General features: G+C 45.5%; 3 protein-coding genes across 8 annotated transcripts in view; 2 read left to right on the forward strand and 1 right to left on the reverse strand.

The window, feature by feature from the left end:
* Positions 1 to 26403, forward strand: part of LOC307200527 (uncharacterized protein) — a gene marked incomplete at its 3' end in the record, with an annotated part of 29377 nt that extends 2974 nt beyond the window's left edge. The window contains exons 3-10 of the mRNA XM_079949065.1: positions 11679 to 11975; positions 12762 to 13058; positions 16880 to 17215; positions 18252 to 18587; positions 19849 to 20337; positions 20917 to 21243; positions 23665 to 23786; positions 26206 to 26403. Of these exons, the coding sequence (XP_079805191.1) occupies positions 11679 to 11975; positions 12762 to 13058; positions 16880 to 17215; positions 18252 to 18587; positions 19849 to 20337; positions 20917 to 21243; positions 23665 to 23786; positions 26206 to 26403 (2402 nt within the window). The remainder of the gene's footprint in view (positions 1 to 11678; positions 11976 to 12761; positions 13059 to 16879; positions 17216 to 18251; positions 18588 to 19848; positions 20338 to 20916; positions 21244 to 23664; positions 23787 to 26205) is intronic.
* Positions 1 to 27898, reverse strand: part of LOC307202117 (Fc receptor-like protein 5) — a 109318-nt gene that overhangs the window by 67283 nt on the left and 14137 nt on the right. The gene's annotated exons all lie outside the window — the stretch shown is intronic.
* LOC307202297 (uncharacterized protein) lies at positions 1106 to 10533 on the forward strand. The gene is made up of 5 exons (XM_079952172.1): positions 1106 to 1880; positions 2224 to 2535; positions 3593 to 3694; positions 5362 to 5383; positions 7754 to 10533. The coding sequence occupies exons 1-5, from the start codon at positions 1808 to 1810 to the stop codon at positions 7929 to 7931; spliced, it is 687 nt and encodes a 228-aa protein (XP_079808298.1). The 5' UTR covers positions 1106 to 1807; the 3' UTR covers positions 7932 to 10533.

Genomic DNA, 27898 nt, shown 5'->3' on the forward strand with positions numbered 1-27898 from the left:
TTGCAGCAGGAGTAGGTGACACAGAAAGGGTTGTTGGAGTAGCTGATTCTGTAATCCTCCCAAAGTCCTATTTCCTTTTCTCATTTATCTGCTTGCTTATTGAGGGGGAGAGAGATTATTGGTCTACTACTCCCATCAGTCATCCACCAAGCAGCTTGATGGGTGCTGCAGTCCAACAACATCTGGCAACCCAAGGTTCAAACATGCTTGCTTAGGTGAGCTTTTCTCAAGAAATTATGTTTGTCTAAAATCGAATGGTTTGGCTGAAAAGTTCCACCAGTTAATGGAAGAGAAATATTGGAATGCTGTTCAGGTGATTTTGATAGTGACCCCAAGTAAGTAGATTGTGGAAATCTGTGTGTAGCATTTGTTTAATGCAGGACTGAGAAGGACCAAGGCATTTTTGGCACAAAACAAGCATACTGTCAGGCCTGGTCGTTGTCCTCTTCAGATCACCACACAAACGCTTCTTGTTCTTTTATAAAACTTTTTATTGCGTATTAACAAAACAATCTTATAAACAGTTCTTAAATATTATTCCTCAGAGTCACTTCTTTCAGATAGCTCTGCTTCTCCGTGACTAGCCACCCTCAAAATGTCGAACGCGCCCTTCCCTTTGTTTTCCCACTCTTTTTTCTAACCTCCTGGCTAGAGCTGGCCTGTATCTCCCCTCCTCCCAATCTGAGCTAGAACCTAACCCTTGCCTTTCCTGGGAACAGCCAGTCCCTCCCTGTTGTTCCACCTGTTACAGATAGGTAGCCGTGTTGGTCTGCCATAGTCAAAACAAAATAAAAAAATTCCTTCCAGTAGCACCTTAAAGACCAACTAAGTTAGTTCTTGGTATGAGCTTTCGTGTGCATGCACACTTCTAGTGCATGCACACGAAAGCTCATACCAAGAACTAACTTAGTTGGTCTTCAAGGTGCTACTGGAAGGAATTTTTTTATTTTGTTGTTCCTCCTGTTCTCTTCTATTAGATTCATTGCTCCCCTCCCCCCCTTGGGGAATGCTTTCTCCCTCTGAGAAACTGGAAACTTCTAACTCTTCCCTGACATCTGTGTTGTTTGTTCTCTCTCTGTGATCATTAAAGTTTATAACTGGTAAGAAGACTCCTTTTCCTTTGTCCTGCTTATCTTCTGCCAAGGGGGGAGGAAGCTGATTCTCTGAAGCTTGACAGGAATTCTCTGTTAGAGATTCCAAGACCCCACCCAGAGCTACAGATCCCAAGGTTTACTTGAGGGGCTACAGTGGTATCTCGGGTTACAGACACTTCAGGTTACAGACTCCCCTAACCCAGAAGTAGTACATTGGGTTAAGAATTTTACCTCAAGATGGGAACACAAATCGCGCGGCTGCGGCATGGCAGCAGGAGGCCCCATTAGCTAAAGTGGTACCTCAGGTTAAGAACAGTTTCAGGTTAAGAATGGACCTCCAGAACAAATTAAGTTCTTAACCAGAGGTACCTCTGTTTTGTTAAAATAATTAAACTGTAGGATGGTTATGCACCAAATTCCTGAAACAGAGGTGTTTAACAAACAAAGATTGTTCTTCCTTTCTCTGTGCTCCTTCTACTCCCTTCTCAGAACACCCTCGTCCCCCAGTCTTAACTGTTTCGCCAGAAAAGGATAGCTACAGAAGAGAGGAGTCCATAAAACTCAGATGTTCAGCTTATGAAAGCCGTGATGTATCAAAGATCCAGTTTTTCAAGGACAAGAGGCAACTGCAACTCATCAATGTCCCCTCCTCTCTGAAGACCTTCACACACATACAACTGCTTCTTCCTCAAGATGGTGGCGATTACTCCTGCATGTACCACATTGTGGTATCAGGGCGAGAGTTCCCATCCAGAGAGAGCAACTCCATCAGGATTTTGGTATTGGGTGAGGAGGCCTTTCTTTGCAATATGGGTCTCCTGGAGGGGGAAATGGGAAGGTGGACTGAGTTTGGGGGAGGTTGGGCAGGCGAGGAATAGGGAGAATAATTTTGTTAGTAGAATATGTACAGAATTTGAAGATCACCCGTAATTTCATAGTCCTTCCAAACTCCCCTTTTCTTCTATTATTTATCAGCTTGCTTGTTTCTAGTCTGCCTTTGAAACACATTGCCCCTTCCAGAACGACATCGAGAAACAAAGGCAGGGTGCCTGCCCCGAGGAGCATACAAGGGATGTCGTCACATGGGGATCCCTTCTGACCTTGGGATTCTCTTTGATTCTCTCTGCAGATGAACCACTTTCCACAATGCCTACCTTTTCCACCCCTGACCAGGCTGTTCTGAGTTTTGGTGCCACAACCAGGCCACCTAGAAAGTCAACACTGGCAACTTCATCAACCAGCTCTTCTCACTACATCGCAAGAACACTCTCAACACGCACCAAGCTCCTTGCATCAAGCACCTCCTGGTCCAGCTCTTCGCAGTTGAGTCTGCATTATAGCACCTCAACCAGCAGCACCAATGCTCAGGAGAGCAGGAAATCATCCACCTGCTGTGATCCCAAATCAACCACAGACCAAAAGAAGGACGATTCATTAAAAGGTACGCCCCTCTCATGAGGCTGTTATTTTTAAGAAAGGGACTTCCTTCCTTCCTTCCTTCCTTCCTTCCTTCCTTCCTTCCTTCCTCTTTCATTGTTTTATATTTGTATAAAATTGTGATTTTATAGGTTATAAGCCACCCTGAGTGCTGCAGTTGCACTAGAAGGGAGCAAAATGTCCAAATAAATAAATAAATAAGGTTTGCACTGTAAATAACCCACCTGATTCAGCTCAGTGCGGAATATTATTTTGACCCTACGAAAATAAATGGAAACAGTGCTACTGCTGCCTGATTTGTTTGCTTTTGTACCGTTATTATTTTTGTCTGGTGGTATTGTTTCATATCTGATGGTAAAGGTAAAGGTAAAGGTAAAGGTACCCCTGCCCGTACGGGCCAGTCTTGCCAGACTCTAGGGTTGTGCACTCATCTCACTCTATAGGCCGGGAGCCAGCGCTGTCCGCAGACACTTCCGGGTCACGTGGCCAGCGTGACAAGCTGCATCTGGCAAGCCAGCGCAGCACACGGAACGCCGTTTACCTTTCCGCTGGTAAGCGGTCCCTATTTATCTACTTGCACCCGGAGGTGCTTTCGAACTGCTAGGTTGGCAGGCGCCCCGAATGATGGGAGCGCACCCCGCCGCAGGGATTCGAACCGCCGACCATGCAATCGGCAAGTCCTAGGCGCTGAGGTTTTACCCACAGCGCCATCCGCGTCCTATTATATCTGATGGTACTGTATTGTTATTTTATCATGCGTGGTTGTGTTTTAGGTGATAAAATAGGAATGTTATGATGTTGCCATGCTACTGTTAGAGAGGGTTGACCTGAAAGGCAGCCTATAACTACAGAATATGGATGGTTGGAAAGAATAATATATAGAAAGGGACAATCAATTCAGAGAACAGGGAGGGAAGAAGAAGGGTGGAAGTTAGAATGGCCAAAGAGGGGAATATGTGGAGCAGCAAAGTTCATAGATACTAGCCAAGTCCTTGTTTTGTAACTATTGTCTAGTTCTCTGACCAATAACCCCGTTCTGATCAACTGCAATTCTCTTGCAGGTTCATATCCTTGTCTTCTCTCACTAGCCATTAGATGTGGCACCTGTGGGTGTCTCCTGCTCCTGATGTTTGTTGTCTGCATTTATAGGAGGAAGCACAAAGGTATTTGGCAAGGCAGGGGAAGCTGAGCCTGGGGAGGTGGACATCCCAGGAAGAATGCAGATTTGGGTGGAAATAACACCTGGTGGAATTGTCACAGCCAGAATTATCACTAACTGCTTATGCACAGCATGCCTTCTTCATTTTTTTTTATTTTGACAAAGTAATAATTATAAATAAATAAGAATGAAAATGTGCACCCCACCACCGAGATCATTCCATTGCAACTATCCAACCTGCCAAAATTCCAACGCCTCTTGCGATGGTTTGACTTCTTTCCGTTAAAGCAGTACAAATTCTGCAAACACCTTCCATATCTCCTCAAAATCATTTCTCCTGCATATTCCCCATCTTACCTTAATGGCACATGTTAATTTAACATTCATAACTACATCCCACACCTCTTTATACCATTCTTCCATTTTATATCCTGCTTGCTCCTTCCACTTCCTAGCTATAATAATTCATGCAGCTGTCAATAAATTTGTGAGCAAGTTCTTCCTAGCCTTCAAACCTTCCACCCCATCATAAATTGATAATAATGCTACCTCTGGATTTTCGATCAGCTTTAACCCAGTGATTTCTGTTATCTCCTTCAATGCCCTTTGCCAGAAAAATTGTACATATTTATATCCCCACCACATGTGAACATAATTCCCGGTTTCCTGGCATCCCCTCCAACATAGCACCAAATATTCCTTGTTTATTTGATTCAATCTGACTGGTGCTAAATACCATCTCCAAACTAATTTATAATAATTTTCTTTTATTCTTATGACAACATTTTCAATGTTTCTCCCATATCCCCCCCAGCTGTGACTATCTGCCATGTTGTCTCCTTTTCCCACACCTCTTTTAATTGATCTTCTTCATCCTCCATTTCTACTAATATTTTATAAATTTCACTGGTTTCCCTTTTTATAACTGTATTTTCTTCTCTATCTCTTCTTTTTATAATCTCCCCCCCCATTTTTTTGTATATTCTTTGCAGTTCTTGTTTTCCCTTAACCCTTCTTTGTGCATCTCCTCCAGTTGTATACAGTTAAACTAAGTTATTTTCTTCCTGTTAGAGCTCCTCTTATTTGTTCTTTGCTTCTGCCTTCTTCATGTTTGTCCTCATCTCTTCAACAACAGCCAGACACACCAAAACCTGCATTTGCAGGAGAAGCTATTTCCATCAGTATTTTTTATGAGAAGAAACCTCGCCTGTTCCGTTTCTGTGTGTCAGGTTGCAGTTAGAAGCACAGAAACAGAGTTATAAAAGGGAGCAGCCCCATCTATTTGTCCAGGACAGAGATCTGAAATTCTTCACAAGGCCCTCTCCATGGGGCTGCCATTGAAGACTATTCAAACCTGCTGTGGTTTCAAAGGACAGCAACTTATAAAGAGCACATCCTGTCAGCCTTTGTAAGACCTTTGCAGACTCTCAGATTGTTTCCAGGCAAGATTTGAAATGGTGGCCTCTTGGCCTTCAGACCCTAAACGACAGTCATCCTTGAAATTTCACCCACTTCTCTGAGTGTTGCAACACTGTTCCCCAGCCAAGCAATGTAAAGTGCAGCATTCTAGAGGATATTGCGCCTCACGTGCTCTAAATGTGGGAATTCTTTGTGTCTCCTTCTTCGCTTGAGAGTCACACACATTCACAAACTTTCTTTTTCTTTTCTCAGATAAGAGAGCGATCACAGCAAGGTGAGTGAGTACGAAAAATTGGGGCAGCTGTCAGAAGCAGCTTCCTCCAAGCTGTTGGACATGACGTTGCGGTTTGTGTGCCCCCCCCCCCCCCGTCATCGGAGGAGTCAGGGCTGCTGTGTGTTTAAAAACAGAAGCAGGGACATGCAGTCAGGAGTGACAAGAGGCTGCAAGGGTGTGGCTGCTTAAAAAAAGGCCACCTCTTTGCAAGAAGATAAAAAGAGCTCTTTGGCACAAGGCAAATGGGATTCATTTGGCCCAGCCTCCATTTTCCAACTATAGCCAGCCAGATGCCTCTGGGAAGCCCACCAGAAGGCCATTCCTAATTCCTGCTCCCCTGGTTTTCAGAGATAGAATCATAGAATTCTAGAGTTGGAAGGGACCCTGAGGGTCATCTAGTTCAGGCGTCCCCAAACTCGGCCCGCCCGATGTTTTGGGACTACAGCTCCCATCATCCCTAGCTAACAGGACCAGTGGTCAGGGATGATGGGAATTGTAGTCCCAAAACATCTGGAGGGCTGAGTTTGGGGGTGCCTGATGTAGTCCAATCCCCTGCAGTGCAGGAATATGCAGCTGCCCCATACGGGGATCAAACCTGCAACCTTGGCATCATCAGCACCACGCTCTAGCCAACTGAGCTACCCAGGAAGAAGGACCAAAAGGACAAGTTTGGGGGTTGCAGATAAGGAGGGGGAAATACATTAAAAAAAATAATAAAAATTATCCAGTAGCACCTTAGAGACCAACTAAGTTTGTTCTTGGTATGAACTTTCGTGTGCATGCGCACTTCTTCAGATACACTGAAACAGAAGTCACCAGACCCTTATATATAGTGAGAGGGTGGGGAGGGGTATTACTCAGAAGGGTGGTGGCAATGGGTGATTGGCTGATAGGTGTGTGAAATATACTCAGAGTCGAGAGTGGATTTCATGCTCTTTATTCAGCTCATAATGGTGAGGAAGAATGGAAGTTCCTCCACAATATCTGCTTTAAATACATTATTTACACAATGGGCCCCACATGATTGGCTAATTCTGGGATTCTCCTGTAGGCCAATCAGGTTGCGGATTCACTTCCACCTGGAGCTGGATTGGGTGGCTCCTGCGGACCAGTCATACTGCTGCATTGTTCTAGGACCAATCAGACTGCTGCATTCTGGTTCCTATTGTTCTAGGACCAATCAGACTGCTGCATTTTGGATCCTATTGTTCTAGGACCAATCAGACTGCTGCATTTTGGATCCTATTCAACTCAGTACATAACACCATGGTAAACCTATTGACGACTCTTTACCACACCTATCAGCCAACCACCCATTCCCACCACCCTTCTGAGTAATACCCCTCCCTGTCTCACTACATATAAGGGTCTGGTGACTTCTGTTTCAGTGTATCTGAAGAAGTGTGCATGCACACGAAAGCTCATACCAAGAACAAACTTAGTTGGTCTCCAAGGTGCTACTGGACAATTTTTAAATTTTTATATATATATTTCTACTGCGTCAGACCAACACCGCTACCTACCTGAATCAGGAGGGGGAAATGATTGGCATGTTGGAGAGAAGGGAAGATGTCTGTAAGGGATGAGGTGGCTGGGACAGGGTCAGAGCCAGTGGACAGGGAAAGTTGGGGGCAGAAGGGGTGAGGGGAGCAGAGCAGGATTCCAGGTTGCCGGAGGCTGGGCTAGATGACCCTTGGGGGTTCCCTTTAATTCTCTGATTCTATGATTCTTCTAATGTCTATTTTGGACCCAGGAGGGCAGGCAGCTCCTGCTACATGGTTCTGTCCTCAGAGAGGTGGTTTGATGGCCATTTGGACTTCTCACAAGAAGGGGATTCCTTGAGTTACTTGGCCCTTCACCTTTGCCGTGAGATGCTGTGTGTATTCTCTGTGTAAGAACTGGGACGGAAACTGTGGAAACATTTAAAAATAGAATAAAATAGTTTAGCGAGGTTATTTCCCCCTCCATTCATGGCTGGGATTGGGAGATTCTTCCTGTCTTTCATATTGAAACCTTCACAACTTCCTCCATGAAACCTTTGACAATACAATAACTGCCACGCCCCCCCCCCCATTTCTATTTAAGGAAATAGAAACTGAGCTATGGGATTGGCTGCTACAGGATGTGGTTTAGATGCCTTTTGAAAAGAGGTACATTTGTGAAGAATATTCTGCCAAAACATTTTAGTCATGACAGCTAAGTAGATCTTCACTGTGCAGAAGCAGTCTACCTCTGAATAGCTGTGCACTGGAGATAAGCAAAAGAGGAGGGTGGTCACCTTCCTGCTATCAAAAATGGATGCCAACCCTCAATTTGCTCCCAACAGCCTCAATTAGCCTCAATTTCCCTCAATTTCCTTCTCCTTTTCAGGACTCAGACGCCTTTTACTGCCTTGCCGCCCCCTGCTCTGCCTCAGCCCCCAATATCGCAATCATGGATGCAGAGCGGAACCAAACCGGCCGAAGACCAGGAGGAAGGTCTCTACAACTACATTCCCCTTCAGGGCAAGAAGAGAGTGGAAGGATACAGAGATTCTGAAGAAGAATGAGCCATCAGGGAGATTAAGATATTCAGATGGGGATTTACGACCAGGGAGATGGGGTGGAAGGGGTCAGGGAAGAGGGCAGTGTTCTGCCTTCCCCTGCCTATTCCAGCATATGGCTTGGCTCAACTTCTGCAGCACTTGCCTCAAGAGCAGGGGTCAGCAAACTTTTTCAGCAGGGGGCCGGTCCACTGTCCCTCAGACCTTGTTGGGGGGCCGGACTATATTTTGAAGGAAAAAATACGAACAAATTCCTATGCCCCACAAATAACCCAGAGATGCATTTTAAATAAAAGCACACATTCTACTCATGTAAAACATGCTGATTCCTGGACCATCCGTGGGCCGGGTTTAGAAGGCAATTGAGCTGGATCCGGCCCCCAAGCCTTAGTTTGCCTACCCATGCCCAAGAGTTTGTCAGTTTAAAATACTTTGCCCCTTTGTCCAATCTCAATATTTTGATCTTGGATTGTTTTTTGTTGTATGTTTATATTTTTAAAAATCAAATAAAAAAAATTATATAATGTGACCTGGTTGGGTATTTTCTTTGTAATTAAATAAATATTTCAAATAAATTAAGTAAATCAAAACTTTTTGTTTCAGTCTCATTTTCTCTGCTTTCCTGTATGGTGTCCTTTGGAGGTAAGATGAAAACTGATGCATCCCTGAAACTAAGCTTTTCCCCTGAAAGTATTCCCTCGCAAGACAGAAAGACAACATGCACACATGGGCGTAGCCAGGATTTTTGTTAGGAGTGGGAAGGGACTATGTTGGGGGGGGGGCAGAACGAATGTGATTGGTCAGTTAGATAGGTATTTCTATTGTTTTACCTGATCGGGTTCCAAACAGTTCATTAAATAGCTCTGTATCACCCAGTTTGTCTTGATCCGTTCAGAAGATCATGCAAGATCTTAATGCAAAACTAAGTTCCATTCAGGAACAGTCCTTTGCACAGTGACAGTATTGTTCACTCGATAAAAATGAAAGCTAAAGTAAAAGGCAGTAAGGACTTGCAAACTGAAAAGGAAAGCGTAATGATAAAAGGAAAAACTGATAATGAATGCCCCCCCAACTCCAATTGACAATTATAGGAAATGAATCATTGCTTTGTGAACTGAAATCATCACAAGCAGTACACTCTCAATTACAGTCCCAGAAACCCTTTAAACCATGGGTAGGCTAACTAAGGCCCGGGGGCCTGATCCAGCCCAATCGCCCTCTAAACCCATCCCGTGGACGGTCCGGTAATCAGCGTGTTTTTACGTGAGTAGAATGTGTGCTTTAATTTAAAATGCATCTCTGGGTTATTTTTTCCTTCAAAATATAGTCAGGTTAGGTAATTCTGTCTCTATAATTCCCAAAAGAAAAGCCTCTGGTTTTTTTTAACAAAGGTTATTTTAAACACCCTGTTCATTTCATTATATATCATTTTCCTTTTCTATGTACTAGAATGGGAAAAATCCCAATCTGTCTGTCTGTCTGTCTGTCTGTCTGTCTGTCTGTCTTACTCCTCTATTCTTTCCTTCCAATCTCCCGATCATCTTTTGGCTATCCGTCTATGCAGGTAAAGCTGAGTTCTGCTCTTCCTTTCTTGCATCCTGCTGCACATTGTTCCATTTGGGTTGCTTCAAGAAGTTTGACCACAGAGAAAAACAGGTGATGGCACAGCAAGATCAGATGTGATTAGCAGTTCCTAGATGGAGCTGGATAAAGCTTGTGGTTATGGCTAAAGCCTATAGGCCGAGTTCTGCACACAGCTCAGGGTGTGTGTCTACACAGTGTTCAGGAGTCGAGGGTGTGATGTTGTGCTTCCTGTCTTTAGTCTTTGCTTTGAGAAGACAGACTTTGGCAAGGCCGGTTCATTGTCTCTCTTGGGACAGAAACCAGAGAGAAGGTGGATTTGGGGCTCCAGCCGTGGTTGTTCTTCCAGGGATACTGACTGAGCATGAAGTCTGCTGCTTTGGTGACAGGTTGGTGACCTCTCTGCTCAACTCAGATTGGAAATTTGCCGTCTATCTCACATTCACACTGCATCTCTCTTTGCTCTTCACTTCCAGTCTGTCTCCAGATCCTCCTCGGGAGATCAGTCCAGGCAGGTAAAGTGGATTTCTGTTCTTCTTTCAACTTTTGTGATAGGAGCCAGAAGCTCTATGGGATGTAGGAGTGTCACATTTTGCATGATTGGGTGGATGGTGGCTAACAGATTGAGGCTGAATCCTGACAAGACAGAAGTACTGTTTTGGGGGACAGAGGCTGGGCAGATGTGGAGGACTCCCTGGTCCTGAATGGGGTAACTGTGCCCCTGAAGGACCAGGTGTGCAGCCTGGGAGTCATTTTGGACTCTCAGCTGTCCATGGAGGCGCAGGTCAATTCTGTGTCCAGGGCAGCTGTCTACCAGCTCCATCTGGTAAGCAGGATGAGACCCTCCCTGCCTGCGGACTGTCTCACCAGAGTGGTGCATGCTCTGGTTATCTCCCGCTTGGACTACTGCAACGCAATTTATGTGGGGCTACCTTTGAAGGTGACCTGGAAACTACAACTAATCCAGAATGTGGCAGCCAGACTGGTCACTGTGAGTGGCCACTGAGGCCATGTAACACTGGTCCTGAAAGACCTACATTGGCTACCACTACATTTCCGAGCACAATTCAAAATATTGGTGCTGACCTTGAAAGCCCTAAACGGCCTCTGCCCGGTTCCTGATGGAGCGTATCCACCCCCACCATTCAGCTGAGGTCCAGCGCTGCGGGCCTTCTGGTGGTTCCCTCCCTGCAAGAAGTGAGGTTATAGGAAACCAGGCAGAGGGCCTTCTCGGTAGTGGCGCCCGCCCTGTGGAACGCCCTCCCATCAGATGTCAAGGAAATAAACAACTATCTGACTTTTAGAAGACATCTGAAGGCAGCCCTGTTTAGGGAAGTTTTTAATGCTGTGACATCACATTGGTGGGGAAGGGGTGAAGGGGGGGGGGAGAGAGATTTTCAAAATCTGATTTTGAGTTTAAGAGGCATTGTAGTAAAGGATGGATAGTCAATCCCCAGCAGTAATCGAAGTTGAGCCATTTTGGTAGTTGTAACTGTGAGAGAGATCAAAGGAGCTCTGGCCAAGATCTCTCAGCATAGTCACAAAACTGCCACCATCATAGTTCCTAGGGGAAATGAACAGAGTACAATACTGATTCAAGTCTGTCGTGAAGATGAGCTTTAATGTGATGTAGCAAAGGGGCAGGTTTATTTTAAGCAGTTCTTCAGTCTTGGGGGGCACAGATATTGTTGTTGCTATACAACTCCCATCATCCCCTGCCAACTTAGCAGAAGTTGTAGTTCAACAACATCCGGGGCCAAGGTTGAAGAACTGTGAAAGCCTTTGCTTACGTGGCGGGAATATGCTTGTGGAATATTCTGGTCTTCACCAAGGTGAGGAACATTCTCTTTGCAAATGAATACATGCAAAGTCTGAACCATCTGGGTGATTCTGCCCAAGCCATTCTGCTGTTTTTGCCAGGTACAAGGAACACAAAGCAAGGTCCCTGAATATAGTCACAAAGTCCACATCCTCCTGGTTCCTTAGGGAAGGCAAGAGAGCACAATTGCTATAACATTGCTTCATGTTTTGAATATAGCTGAATGTTAAGGAGAGGGGCTGGGGGGGTTGGTCTGGAAGTTGCACAGTCTCAGATTGTAGCCCTAATCTCATATATGGGGAATTCTCTGAATGGCATTTCCCCCTTGCACTTCTTCCCTTTCCCCAATGCAGTTCTGTCTCCACCAGCTCCAGAGCTGTCCATTATCCCTCCAAGACAGACCTTTCTCCAGGGACAACGGATCAAGTTGAAATGCTCCCACCCGGAAGGGCAGCCGGCAGCCAAGTTCCTCTTTTATGAAATTAAAGCAGATGGTAATTACACTAGACCCCAAGAACAGTTTGATAATACCCTGGAAATTACTGCAGGATTTCAGGAAATAAAGAAATCATTTGTCTGTGCCTACTTGGAAGAAAGCAGTGCAGGAGAACTGTCTGAACGGAGTAACCGCATTGAGGTTTCCATTATAGGTGAGTTAAGTTTGGCTAGTTCATATCATCAAAAGGCAGAGGGCCTTCTTGGTAGTGGCACCCACTAGGAAATAAACAACTACCTGACTTCTAGAAGACACCTGAAGGCGCCTTCCTTAAGAATTTTTTAAATATTTGATGTCTTATCATGTTTATAATATTATATTGTGAGCCGCCCAGAGTGGCTGGGGAGACCCAGCCAGATGGGCGGGGTATAGATGATAAATAATAATAATAATAATAATAATAATAATAATAATAACAACAACAATAATAATATCCGTTAACTGTGGCAAAGTGTACAAGAGTACCCCCTGGGAGAAAGAGGCGCTGGCATGAACTATGGGGATGCTTTGGGCTGGATAAAGAGGACAATTTCAGACCCACATTACGGTCCTTGGAGAGACTTCCTATAAGCATCGTAGCAGCAGCAACACCGGTGAGCTGCAGTTTCGGAAGAAATATAAATCAATCCCTATCTCATGTATACTGTTCCAAAGCTTCTCCTGCAGGGGAGGGGAATTTATTTTGAAAGGCGTTTTATCCTTTCCCCCACCCTGAAACTCCCCCCTTCCCTACAAATCCTGAACAGGACAAGGAGGCTCCTGTTGCAGCAAGAACACAACTAACTATTATTAGACATACACTGCAACATTTTGTGGCAGGCCACCCTGGTCTCCTGCCCTGCCAAACTTGGGCGGTCCTACGTTTTGCATTTTGAAGGGAAATGGGGCATTGGCAAACAACGCTCACTTCTTATTCCTTATCTGTTTATGTGCTTCTCAGTCCGCCTTCGTCCTCCGTTCTTCTCTGTGTCCCCGAAGCTTGACATCTACAGCAGTGGGGAGATTGTGAACCTCACATGCTCTGCTCCTGAAAACCTTCTCATGTCGAGGGTTCTCTTTGGGAAGGACCGATGGCTGTTGCATGTCTACAGGTCCCCTTCTCCTCTGGCCTCCTTTACGTACAGGAGGCGCTTGTCTCCTCAAGACAGCGGGGATCATTTTTGCACATACCGAGCTGCGGAATCGAGCTGGAACATCTCATCCCCAGAAAGCAGAAGGATCAGGATTTCAGTGATGGGTGAGGCCTTAACAAAATGCGTAATTCTCTTGGAAGATGAAGGCGAAGGCTGCCCATTAAGAGTTTGGGTGTAATCTTCGATACCTCCCTCTCCATGGAGGCGCAGATTACGGCTATAACAAAGGCGGCATTTTTTCATCTCCACCAAGCTAAGCAGTTGGCTCCTTACCTCTCTCGCCCTGACCTAGCCACTGTGATCCACGTGACTGTCACCTCCAGACTGGATTATTGTAACTCATTCTACGTGGGGCTGCCCTGGAGACTGACCCAGAAACTCCAGCGGGTGCAGAATGCCGTGGCGAGACTCCATACGGGGTCTTCGCTGCGAGATCACATTCACCCGGTGCTATACCAGCTGCACTGGCTCCCGGTGGAGTACAGGATCAGGTTTAAGGTGCTGGTTTTAACCTTTAAAGCCCTATATGGCCTAGGACCCTCGTACCTACGGGACCGCCTCTCCTGGTATGTCCCACAGAGGAACTTATGGTATTCAAACAAAAACACCCTGAAGGTCCCAGGCCACAGAGAGGTTAGGCTGGCCTCAACCAGAGCCAGGGCTTTTTCGGCTGTGGCCCCAATCTGGTGGAACGCTCTGTCACAAGAGACTAGGGCCCTGCGGGACTTGACATCTTTAATTAATTTTTATAATGAAATGATTTTAGAATGTTGCACTATTTTATTGTTGTTAGCCGCCCTGAGCCCAACTTCGGCTGGGGAGGGCAGGATATAAATATTTTTTTTATTTATTTTTTATTAGTATTAGAATGTCCCAGGTTCAATCCCCGTTGTCTCCTGGTGGGTCTGGTAAACTCTCCTGCCTGAGGACCTGGAGAGAGATGCAGCCAGTCAGTGTATACAATGCTAGCAGGACCACTGGTCTGACGTGGTTATAAGGCAGCGGGTGATGTTCTCAGATGCCAGGGTTACCTCGGAAATGGGAACCTTGTTGATATCTGCTCAGACTGCAATGTGGGCCTGCCTTTGTTTCTTGGACGATAGCGCTGTAACCCTTATTCAAGCATTAATACTACTCATGAGTAAGAAACCATGCAAGGGGGCTGGGGGCATGCTGTAAAGCTCTGACACATCACCCTCATACCAGTTACTTCTTCTATAACTATTTTTGTTGGTTTTACAATTTGGTTTGACATTCACAGAAAAAAATCAAATAAAAAAATACAGAATTCTTAGACTGCCACCTTCCCTTTTGTGTTATTTCAATCTTGGTAATGTTTTAACTGTTTACAGGGTTCTGTCAAATATATTACAAATGTTTCGCAGTCCTTATTAAAAAAATGATCACCCAGAAAAAATATGGAACGCTTCACAAATTTGCGTGTTATCCTTGCGCAGGGGCCATGCTAATTTTCCCTGTATCATTCCAATTTTGGCACACATGCTCCTGATCTTCTCCTCTCCTCTCCCCTCCTGAAGTCCAAGTGGGGAATTCATGAAACCACAACTCTCTGTTGGCAACCCTGCCTGGATGAACCCGATTTAGTTATGGCTTGAACCTTAAAACCTCCGTGAGCCACATACTCCTAATCACTTGGCCGTTGTACCCATTTTCCTTTATGGACACCTCCTGTAGCTCCTCCTCCTGCCCCGGTGCTGACAGTGGATCCTCCGTCTGGAGTGGTGAACGAAGGGGGATTCCTGCGCCTCACTTGCTCGGCCATTGGCAGCGACGCAGAGCAAAGGTTCCATTTCTACAAGGATGGGGTCAAGATTTCCTCCAGCCGTGAAAAGTCTCTGGTGGACTCCGGAGAACCCAGGAATGCCTTCTCGAACGCCTCTGCAGACATCCTGGTCCAAGTCACAGCCAGCAACCACACTGGGGGATTTGCTTGCAGGTATGAGCAGAAACTGAGCAGCCGATGGATCATGTCCCCCTGGAGCCAAACGGTGAAAGTCACAGGTGAGCCATGCCCTAATATTTTACAAATATTAATTCATAACAATCCAAATGGGACCCCTGACCTTTAGGTCCAGTGGTGGCTGACTCTGGGGTTGCGGCGCTCATCTCGCTTTACTGGCTGAGGGAGCCGGCGTACAGCTTCTGGGTCATGTGGCCAGCATGACTAAGCCGCTTCTGGCAAACTAGAACAGTGCACGGAAACGCCGTTTAACTTCCCACCGGAGCGGTACCTGTTTATCTACTTGCACTTTGACGTGCTTTCGAACTGCTGGGTTGGCAGGAGCAGGGACCGAGCAATGGGAACTCACCCAGTCACGGGGATTCGAACCACTGACCTTCTGATCGGCAAGTCCTAGGCTCTGTGGTTTAACCCACACATAGTCAAGCATTAATACTACTCATGAGTAGGAAACCATGCAAGGGGCCTGGGGGCATGCTGGAAAGCTCTGACACATACCAGTTACTTCTTTTATAATAATTTTTATTCATTTTACAATTTGGTTTTGCATTCACAGAAAAAATCAAATAAGAAAAAATATAAAATTCTCGGACTCCCATCCTCCCTTCTGTGGAGTCCACAAATAACCATTTTCACTGCAAATCATACTATCCTCCATTTATCCACAAAACTCTATTTTCTCTTGTAGTTCTTTTCACATTGCAAGTGTTATTTCAATCTTGGTAATGTTTTAACTGTTTACAGGGCTCTGTCAAGTATATTACTAATGTTTTTTTAAAATAATATTTATTCAAAATTTTAAAGGTTACAAAAAGAAAAAAGAGAAAAAAGAAAAATAACAAAAGACAAAAAAATTACAATCAATTAAAAAAAAGAAGAAATCGAACCCTTACAAAGCTTTCTTTCCTTTACTCATTTCCTTGACCTCCTCACACCTCCCATTTCTGTATTCTAATTCAAATTGTTATTTCAACAAATCCTTCCAACCTTGTTTTTATCTTTAAAATTTGACTTAATATACTATAATAATCCTTCATCTTATTTTTATCCTTATATCTTATCTTATTATACTATAATTTCCCATTCTTTCTTTCACCACATAACCATCCACTTTTACTTTGTCCAATCTTAACTCTCATCCAAACCTACATATCTATACTTATTCTTAAGACGTTTCCCTAAGGTCAAAAAAGATTCCATTCCACGAATTTCCCATCTCTCATTAAGAAAACAAAAAACAAATTATATTATATACACTTTAAATTCCCAATTTCCTTCCACCAGATCCCCTCCCCGGTATCGGTCCCCAGCAAAAGTCCATCAATCTCGTAAAGCCGTCAACCCGGAGATCTTAAATCCAAGGCTCTTAAATCTCTTTCATGTCCCCTCTGCCGCAAATATATTACAAATGTTTCCCAGTCCTTATTAAAAAAATTATCGCCCAGAAAAAATATGGAACGCTTCACGAATTTGCGTGTTATCCTTGCACAGGGGCCATGCTAATTTTCCCTGTATCATTCCAATTTTAGTACATGTGATGCCGAAGGGATCACCACCCTCATACCACTGACAGATGGAGAAGGTCTGAAGTGGGGAGACCCCTCTATTGTACCAGTGGAAACTCCTAGGGCAATTTAGGGGATGTGATGGCTTACACATGACATGAGTAGTACAGATCCTCAAATGGGGCTCAAGGGTTTAGCCAGCTAACATTTACCTTCCCGGACAGTGCACATTTCCCCTGAATGTTGTGCAACACATGTTTCTGATCTTCTCCTCTCCTCTCCCCTCCTGAAGTCCAAGTGGGGAATTCATGAACCCACAACTCTCTGTTGGCAACCCTGCCTGGATGAACCCGATTTAGTTATGGCTTGCCCCTTAAAACTCCGTGAGCCACAGACTCCTAATCACTTGGCCATTGTACTCGTTTTCCTTTATGGACAGCTCCTGTAGCTCCTCCTCCTGCCCCGGTGCTGACAGTGGATCCTCCGTCTGGAGTGGTGAACGAAGGGGGATTCCTGCGCCTCACTTGCTCGGCCATTGGCAGCGACGCAGAGCAAAGGTTCCATTTCTACAAGGATGGGGTCAAGATTTCCTCCAGCAGTGAAGAGTCTCTGGCGGACTCCGGAGAACCCAGGAATGCCTTCTCGAACGCCTCTGCAGACATCCTGGTCCAAGTCACAGCCAGCATCCACACTGGGGGATTTGCTTGCAGGTATGAGCAGAAACTGAGCAGCCGATGGATCATGTCTCCCTGGAGCCAAACGGTGAAAGTCACAGGTGAGCCATGCCCTAATATTTTACAAATATTAATTCATAACAATCCAAATGGGACCCCTGACCATTAGGTCCAGTGGTCGCCGACTCTGGGGTTGCGGCGCTCATCTCGCTTTACTGGCCGAGGGAGCCGGCGTACAGCTTCCAGTTCATGTGGCCAGCATGACTAAGCCGCTTCTGGCAAACTAGAACAGTGCACGGAAACGCCGTTTACCTTCCCACCGGAGCGGTGCCTATTTATCTACTTGCACTTTGACGTGCTTTCGAACTGCTAGGTTGGCAGGAGCAGGGAGCGAGCAACGGGAACTCACCCAGTCACGGGGATTCGAACCGCCGACCTTCTGATCGGCAAGTCCTAGGCTCTGTGGTTTAACCCACACATAGTCAAGGATTAATACTACTCATGAGTAGGAAACCATGCAAGGGGCATGGGGGCATGCTGGAAAGCTCTGACACATACCAGTTACTTCTTTTATAATAACTTTTATTGGTTTTACAATTTGGTTTTACATTCACAGAAAAAATCAAATAAAAAAAATATAAAATTCTCAGACTCCCATCCTCCCTTTTGTGGAGTCCACAAATAACCATTTTCACTGCAAATCATATTATCCTCCATTTATCCACAAAACTCTATTTTCTCTTGTAGTTCTTTTCACATTGCAAGTGTTATTTCAATCTTGGTAATGTTTTAACTGTTTACAGGGTTCTGTCAAATATATTACAAATGTTTCCCAGTCCTTATTAAAAAAATTATCGCCCATAAAAAATATGGAACGCTTCACGAATTTGCGTGTTATCCTTGCGCAGGGGCCATGCTAATTTTCCCTGTATCATTCCAATTTTAGTACACATGCTCCTCATCTTCTCCTCTCCTCTCCCCTCCTGAGGTCCAAGTGGGGAATTCATGAACCCACAACTCTCTGTTGGCAACCCTGCCTGAATGAACCCGATTTAGTTATGGCTTGCCCCTTAAAACCTCCGTGAGCCACAGACTCCTAATCACTTGGCCATTGTACCCATTTTCCTTTATGGACAGCTCCTGTAGCTCCTCCTCCTGCCCCGGTGCTGACAGTGGATCCTCCGTCTGGAGTGGTGAAGGAAGGGGGATTCCTGCGCCTCACTTGCTCGGCCATTGGCAGCGACGCAGAGCAAAGGTTCCATTTCTACAAGGATGGGGTCAAGATTTCGTCCAGCAGTGAAGAGTCTCTGGCGGCCTCCGGAGAACCCAGGAATGCCTTCTCGAATGCCTCTGCAGACATCCTGGTCCAAGTCACAGCCAGCATCCACACTGGGGGATTTGCTTGCAGGTATGAGCAGAAACTGAGCAGCCGATGGATCATGTCCCCCTGGAGCCAAACGGTGAAAGTCACAGGTGAGCCATGCCCTAATATTTTACAAATATTAATTCATAACAATCCAAATGGGACCCCTGACCATTAGGTCCAGTGGTGGCCGACTCTGGGGTTGCGGCGTTCATCTCGTTTTACTGGCCAAGGGAGCCAGCGTACAGCTTCAGGGTCATGTGGCCAGCATGACTAAGCCGCTTCTGGCAAAATAGAACAGTGCATGGAAATGCCGTTTACCTTCCCGCTGGAGCGGTGCCTATTTATCTACTTGCACTTTGACGTGCTTTCGAACTGCTAGGTTGGCAGGAGCAGGGACCGAGCAACGGGAACTCACCCAGTCATGGGGATTCAAACCGCTGACCTTCTGATCGGCAAGTCCTAGGCTCTGTGGTTTAACCCACACATAGTCAAGCATTAATACTACTCACGAGTAGGAAACCATGCAAGGGACCTGGGGGCATGCTGGAAAGCTCTGACAAATACCAGTTACTTCTTTTATAATAACTTTTATTGGTTTTACAATTTTGTTTTGCATTCACAGAAAAAATCAAATAAGAAAAAATATAAAATTCTCGGACTCCCATCCTCCCTTCTGTGGAGTCCACAAATAACCATTTTCACTGCAAATCATACTATCCTCCATTTATCCACAAAACTCTATTTTCTCTTGTAGTTCTTTTCACATTGCAAGTGTTATTTCAATCTTGGTAATGTTTTAACTGTTTACAGGGCTCTGTCAAATATATTACAAATGTTTCCCAGTCCTTACTAAAAAAATTATCGCCCAGAAAAAATATGGAACGCTTCACGAATTTGCATGTTATCCTTGCACAGGGGCCATGCTAATTTTCCCTGTATCATTCCAATTTTAGTACATGTGATGCCGAAAGGATCACCACCCTCATACCACTGACAGATGGAGAAGGTCTGAAGTGGGGAGACCCCTCCATTGTACCAGTGGAAACTCCTAGGGCAATTTAGGGGATGTGATGGCTTACACATGACATGAGTAGTACAGATCCTCAAACGGGGCTCAAGGGTTTAGCCAGCTAACATTTACCTTCCCGGACACTGCACATTTCCCCTGAATGTTGTGCAACACATGTTTCTGATCTTCTCCTCTCCTCTCCCCTCCTGAAGTTCAAGTGGGGAATTCATGAAACCCAACTTTCTGTTGGCAACCCTGCCTGGATGAACCCTATTTAGTTATGGCTTGCCCCTTAAAACCTCCGTGAGCCACAGACTCCTAGTCACTTGGCCATTGTACTCATTTTCCTTTATGGACAGCTCCTGTAGCTCCTCCTCCTGCCCCGGTGCTGACAGTGGATCCTCCGTCTGGAGTGGTGAAGGAAGGGGGATTCCTGCGCCTCACTTGCTCGGCCTTTGGCAGCGACGCAGAGCAAAGGTTCCATTTCTACAAGGATGGGGTCAAGATTTCCTCCAGCAGTGAAGAGTCTCTGGCGGACTCCGGAGAACCCAGGAATGCCTTCTCGAAGGCCTCTGCAGACATCCTGGTCCAAGTCACAGCCAGCAACCACACTGGGGGATTTGCTTGCAGGTATGAGCAGAAACCGAGCAGCCGATGGATCATGTCTCCCTGGAGCCAAACAGTGAATGTCACAGGTGAGCCATGCCCTAATATTTTACAAATATTAATTCATAACAATCCAAATTACATACCCATAATTAGATATTTCTCCAAATTTCTGGACTTTCCATCTTCCCCTCCATGGCTCCTATTGTACACCCTCTTAACTGCATATTTTTCCACTATCCGTATTTTATATCTTCCCATCTTGTCCATAATATTAGATACATGGCAGTGAACCTAAAACCTCAGTGAACCACAGACTCCAAATCACTTAGCCATTGTATTCATTTTCTTTTACGGACAGCTCCAGTAGCTCCTGTAGCCAGTGTGGTGTAGTGGTTATGAGTGGTAGACTCGTAATCTGGTGAACCGGGTTCGTCTCTCCGCTCCTCCACATGCATCTGCTAGGTGACCTTGGGATAGTCACACTTCTTTGAAGTCTCTCAGCCCCACTCACCTCACGGAGTGTTTGTTGTGGGGAAGGAAGGGAAAGGAGAATGTTAGCCGCTTTGAGACTCCTTAGGGTAGTGATAAAGCGGGATATCACATCCGAACTCCTCCTCCTCCTCCTCTTCTTCTTCTTCTTCTTCTTCTTCTTCTTCTTCTTCTTCTTCCTCCTCCTCCTCCTCCTCCTGCCAGGGATTGCATCTCCCTGCCAGGGTTTGAATTTAGGACAAGCAGATAGATGCTCTGACATTGAGCAACAGCTTTTCCTCATTTGTGGTCCCTCCTAACCCCCTCTCCTTTGTGGCTGGCTTCTCCAGATCCTCCTCCTGCCCCGGTGCTGACAGTGGATCCTCCGTCTGGAGTGGTGAAGGAAGGGGGATTCCTGCGCTTCACTTGCTCGGCCATTGGCAGCGACGCAGAGCAAAGGTTCCATTTCTACAAGGATGGGGTCAAGATTTCCTCCAGCAGTGAAGAGTCTCTGGCGGACTCCGGAGAACCCAGGAATGCCTTCTCGAACGCCTCTGCAGACATCCTGGTCCAAGTCACAGCCAGCAACCACACTGGGGGATTTGCTTGCAGGTATGAGCAGAAACTGAGCAGCCGATGGATCATGTCTCCCTGGAGCCAAACGGTGAATGTCACAGGTGAGCCATGCCCCACCGGAACACATAGCCCACATTAGAAGTGGGACAGTCCTCTTGTGGGTTTTGTGTTTGAACTCCAAGACTGAAGGATGGAGGGAAAAGAGCAAGGGGTGGGAACAATGCTGTTCTTTGTTGTGACTTCCCAGCTCCCAGCCTCCTCCTTCTCTCTCCTTCCTTCCTTCCTTCCTTCCTTCCTTCCTTCCTTCCTTTCTTCCTTTCTTTCTTTCTTTCTTTCTTTCTTTCTTTCTTTCTTTCTTTCTTTCTTATATTTTGACAAATTAATAATCATAAATAAATACGAATAAAAATGTGCCCGCCTCCACTGAGACCATTCCACTCTAACTATCAAATCTCCCAAAATTCCAACACCTCTTGTGATGGTTTGACCCCTTTCCATTTTAACAGTACAAATTCTACAAACACCTTCCATATCTCCTCAGAATCATTTCTCCTGCGTATTCCCTGTCTTACCTTAATAGCACATGTTAATTTATCATTAATAGCTATAGCCCACACCTCTTTATACCACTCTTCCGTTTTATATCCTGCTTGCCCCTTCCACTTCCTAGCTATAATAATTTGTGCAGCTGTCAATAAATTTGTGAGCAAGTTCTTCCTAGTCTGCTAACCTTCCACCCCATCGTAAATTGATAATAATGCTACCTCTGGACTTTCAATCAGCTTTGACCCAGTGATTTCTGTTATCTCCTTAAACACCCTTTGCCAATTTTTAAACAATTTATTTGATTATTGGAAATATGTAAAATATTACATATTGGACTACTGCAATGCGCTCTACGTGGGGCTACCTTTGAAGGTGACCCAGAAACTACAACTAATCCAGAACGCGGCAGCCAGACTGGTGACTGGGAGCGGCCGCCGATACCACATAACACCGGTCTTGAAAGACCTACATTGGCTCCCATTATGTTTCCGAGCACAATTCAAAGTGTTGGTGCTGACCTTGAAAGCCCTAAACGGCCTCGGTACAGTATAGCTGAAGGAGCGTCTCCACCCCCATCGTTCAGCCCGGAGGTCCAGGTCTGAGAGCCTTCTGGCAGTTCCCTCCCTACGAGAAGCAGAGTTACAGGGAAGCAAGCAGAGGGTCTTCTCAGTGGTGGCACCCACCCTGTGGAATGCCCTCCAATCAGACATCAAGGAAATAAGCAACTATCTGACTTTTAGAAGACATCTGAAGGCAGCCCTGTTTAGGGAAGTTTTTAATGTCTGACGTTTTAATGTATTTTGAATTTTTTGTTGGATGGCGCCCAGAGAAGCTGGGCAAACCCAGCCAGATGGGCAGGGTAATAACAACAACAACAACAACAACAATAATTTAAAGACTTGCTTTCAACATTGTGTTATGTACTTGTCTTAAATTTTCAAGAGGAAGCCTGTTAGTGTGTTTCTAAGGACATCCCCGCTCCTTTATTTTTAATCTTCACAGCTCAGTTGCCAGATTCATCTGCTCCATCAATGGGGCATGCATGGTGGGCTAGTCTACTTCTGATCCCGGCGGTCTTGTTCGCTTACTATTGTTGGAGAAAGAAAGGCAGTAAGTGATGGGAACTTAGGACCATCCAACTTAAACCCCAGAAGAAGAGCCTGCCTCCTGTTGGGCCTAGTTCCATAGATTAACTATGCACTGCTATTAAAAATCCCATAATAATACAATCTGTAAGTGGAAACCAGCCCACTTTATTAAGTTAATGCAGTGGCATAGCGTGGGGGGTGCAGGGGGGGCCGGCCGCACCGGGCGCAACATCTGGGGGTTAGGGTTAGGGGGCACAAATCCACGGGTTAGGGGCCGCAAATCCATGGGTTAGGCGGCGCAAATTACTTGCCTTGCCCCGGGTGCTGACAACCCACGCTACGCCACTGAGTTAATGACTTGGGCTGGCTAGTTAAGTACCACAATTTAGCATAACGAAAAAAGATGCTCTGTGTCATAGAATAGATGGGTTGGCTTTTCTTCCAGCTCCTCACCTACCTACATAGGAGAACAATAGGCAGAGTTGTGTGAGAGCTGGAAGCTGGAGAAAGGCCGGGGGGGGGGCAGAAAAATTAGGGGTGGGGACAGGTTTCTTTCCAATTTTTCTGGGTTTTTCCCAGGCTTTCCCATCTCTAAGAGAGAGACATGTTTGCTCTGGGTTTGGGGGCTGTCCTGGAAAGCTAATGGGGAAGCAATTAGCTATGGGGATGTCAGTGCTATGATACCTTCCATCCTATGCTCTGGTTGTTTATGTGTGTAAATAAAACAATATACCCTAGAGACACCACAGTCTCTGCTGACCTTCGTTCCAAGGAAACAGAGTCCTGGATCAGTGCAGGAATTTGTGGAGAATCTCACAGATCAGAGATTAGGATGGTGCATAACCATACTTTTAACTTTTCACTCCCTTTCTCTCTCTCTCTCTCTAGTTCTTTTTGCCCTGGGCACATCAAAATATCAGCTAGCATCTGAGACAAAGGAAAGCAAGGAGGAAACAAGTCAAGACATGTTTGGGTTGTTGGTACCCCAAAAGACAGACTTTCAGGTCAAAGTAAGTAGAAAGGTTTAGGTTTGCATTTTGCTTCCATCTGAGCTCGGGAAATGAGTCCATCCTCTTATTGAAACCAGTTTTATGGGTCAGGATCGCTTTCAAAGAAGCTTAGGAATTGTCATCAATCTTTATTACGGTCCAGAGACCCAACAAATCATTACAAGCTTAGGAATTGTAATGATTGGTCTTCTGTCCAGGTGACAGAGACAAGTAAACAAGTGTGTAGCTGTCCTTAGAGAATTGGCTACCGCCAGGAGTGGGAATGGCCACTTGAATAGAAACCAAAACCAAAAAAATAACTCATGAACCTCTTGTGGCTATAGCTGCTAAATTGGCCATTCATGGACAAAGGAACACAAGAAGCTCCTTTATACCGAGTCAGGCGATTGGTCAGCCTAGCTCAGTATTATTTGCATTGACTGGTAGTGGCTCTTGAGGGTTTCAGACTGGAGTCTACCTGAAGATACCATCCGGGATCAAATCTGGGAGTTGTTGCATGCAGTGCAGATACCTTGCCACTAAGCTACAGCCCTTATCCCCCACCCCAGAAACTAAGGTAAGGCAAAAAAAAAAGGTAAAGGACCCCTGGACGGTTATGTCCAGTCAAAGGCGACTGAGGGGTTACGGCGCTCATCTCACTTTCAGGCCAAGGGAGCCGGCGTTTGTCCACAGACAGCTTTCCAGGTCATGTGGCCAGCATGACTAAACCACTTCTGGCACAATGGAAACACTGTTGAAACGGAAATGCCGTTTACCTTCCTGCCACAGCGGTACCTATTTATCTACTTGCACTGGTGTGCTTTTGAACTGCTAGGTTGGCAGGAGCTGGGGCAGAGCAACGGGAGCTCACTCCATCGCACGGATTCAAACTGCCGACCTTCCGATCGGCAAGCCCAAGAGGCCCAAGAGGCGCCACCTGCGTCCTTTCCAAACTACTCCTGGTGATAAACAAAAAGGGATGGTTACCTGATAGGCTGTGAGATTCCCAGGTACATCTATCAGGCCGAGGTCAGAAACTTCCCTAGCCACTCTGGGCAGCTTTCAAAAAAATATTAAAATACTGTAATACATCAAACATTAAAAGCTTCCCTAAACAGGGCTGCCTTCAGATGTCTTCTAAAAGTCTGGTAGTTGTTTTTCTCTTTGACATCTGGTGGGAGGGGTTCCACAGGGAGGGCGCCACTACCGAGAAGGCCCTCTGCCTGGTTCCCTGTAACTTGGCTTCACTTTTGCTCTTGTGCTCGGATCCTGCTTGTGGGTTTCCCACAGGCATCTGGTTTAGGCATCTGTAAGAACAGGATGTTGGACTAGATGGGTCACTGGCCTAGCCCTGCAAGTCTGCTATTATTATATTATTATTTGTATACTGCCCTACATCCGTAGATGGCAGGGCGGTTCACAACATCAAATTACAGTGGTACCTCGGGTTACAGACACTTCAGGTTACAGACGCTTCAGGTTACAGACTCCGCTAACCCAGAAATAGTACCTCGGGTTAAGAACTTTGCTTCAGGATGAGAACAGAAATCACGCGGCGGCAGCAGGAGGCCCCATTAGCTAAAGTGGTGCTTCAGGTTAAGAACGGACCTCCAGAACGAATTAAGTTCTTAACCCGAGGTACCATTGTACAATATAAAATAGCAAAAAATGCATGATAAAAATAAGAAACCAATAATCCTACCTCCCACAACACATTTAAAAGGGCATTGGGTGTCAATAAGCCAAAGGCCAGGTTAAAGAGGAATGCTTTTGCCTGGTGCCTAAAGGTGTATATCAGGGGTGGGCAACCTAAGGCCCGGGGCCCGGATGCGGCCCAATCGCCTTCTCAATCCAGCCCGCAGGAGGTCTGGGAATCAGCGTGTTTTTATATTAGTAGAATGTGTCCTTTTATTTTAAATGCATCTCTGGGTTATTTGTGGGGCACAGGAATTTGTTCATTCCCCCCCCCCAAAAAAAATTCTGGCCCCCCCACGAGGTCTGAGGGATGGTGGACCGGCCCACGGCTTAAAAAGGTTGCTGACCCCTGGTGTATATTCTTAAGTTCTTATGTGTGTGCCTGAAATTACCATATTTTTCCATGTAGAACACTAGGTCCCCCCCCTAAAAAATAATGTCAAAAATTAGGGGGCGTCTTATACATGGATACACCCCCCCCCTCCGTTTTCTTAAATCTGAGTCCCCCCAAATAGGGGTCATCTTATACATGGGGGCGTCTTATAGATGGAAAAATGTTATTTTGCTGGTCATCCCGTTTGAAGTATATTTTGCAGACAGCTCTGGGGGGTACACTGGGAAAGTGGATTGCAACTCCGCTGCAAAATGAGGGAGAGAAACCTCCTTCTCAATGGGCTGCTCCTGAGCCTTTTCTGCTTTCTGGCTTGAGCCGTGGGTCACCCTCGGTTTCCCTCTCCGTCCTCAGAGCTCAGACGTCACCTATGCCACCATTTCCTCCCCACCGGCTGTGACTCCCTCCGAACCAACGCTGAAGGACGATCCCATCTCGGCAAAAGATGAAGAGGTCCTCTACAGCGATCTTCTCTTTCATCCTCAAAAAAACCACCACGAGGCTGTGCAGGAAAGAGATGCCCCAGAAGAGGAGAGGGCAGGTCCCGTGTGAAGCAATGGGCGGATTTGTCCCTTTCAAGTGTCTCCTTTTCCCACTCTCAGTTCTCCACATCAGTTTGTGATTTATTTATTTTTTAATTCTCATAAAAACTCAGCAGCATCTTAGAGGAAATATCTCCTAACATACATACTTGCCTGTGCAATTTTGCTTTTTCTGCACATCCTTGCAAAGCAATTTCCCCTGATCGTAATGTGTCCCTGCATGCTATTTTCACCAATATATGCACACTTTACCTTAAGTGTGCATTTTTGCACACGTTGCTCAGCTGGAGAACTGCAAAATTAACGTGAATCTCGAAGGCCGTCACTTTCTCTTTTCTTTTTTGTATATAATTTTTATTACGTTTTCTGTTTTACAATTTAAAATGCTCATTTTACATCCTTAAGATATCAGTGACTTCCCTTCTTCTCTTTCCATGGTACATTTTACATATCATAAATCCCTGCATATTTTGCAAAAATTATGCCATTCAGTATTTCATTATTGCATCCATCAAAACTTGTTTACACTGTTGAATTTATCTTAATGCTGTCAGCGTTTTCAGCTGTACATAATTATTTCCCATACATTCAATAAATGTTTTCCAATCTTCTCTAAAAGTGTTCTTCTTGTTCTCTCATTCTATATGTTAAGTCAGCAAGTCTGCCCACTGTCCATCCATATTAACTCACTTAATAGTAATAACCTCGATAAGAGGTAGCCATAAAGGTGTTTTATTTTAAATCATGACCTTCTAAGTCCAGGATGTCTGCATTATCCAAAGTAATCCATTCCTTTAACCAATACAAACAGGCTGCCTCGTAATAAATTTGCAGTTCTGGCAGGGCAAAGCCTCCTCTTTCTTTAATGTCTATCATAATTGTATGTTTCATTCTTCGCTTTCCCCCCGCCAGATAAATTTAGAAATATCCTTCTTCCATTCTTTGAAGCAGCCTGAATTATTTACATTTTGTGGCTCTAAAAGAGGACTGGGCAAATTCAGGGAGGACAAGGCTACCAGTGGCTGCTAATGCCGATGGCTGTGTTCTGCCTTCCCTGTCAGATGCATTATATGGAGGGGGTTGGGCTAGATGACCCTTGTGGGACCCTTCCACAGTTCTGCGATTGCAGTTACTGCAATCTCCAGAGGTTCCACCTGCAACCATCTCTCTGGATCCTCAGGGCCCTGTCTCTGTCAAAGAGGGGCAGGTTGATCCGCTCAGCTTCTGTGGGGCTATAAGGGGCAGGTTGTAAATTGCACAATGAACAACAGGACCTAATCTCTGAGGAACTGCCCAATAAAGACAGGAATTCCTACACCACGGACAGAATAATTGCCACATACAGGAAGAACAAGGATATACAATGGTACCTCGGGTTAAGTACTTAATTCGTTCCGGAGGTCCATTCTTAACCTGAAACTGTTCTTAACCTGAAGCACCACTTTAGCTAATGGGGCCTCCTGCTGACACCGAGCCACTGGAGCACGATTTCTGTTCTCATCCTG

Source organism: Podarcis cretensis (genome assembly GCF_951804945.1).
Source record: "Podarcis cretensis genome assembly, chromosome: 13".
Taxonomy (NCBI): Eukaryota; Metazoa; Chordata; class Lepidosauria; order Squamata; family Lacertidae; genus Podarcis; species Podarcis cretensis.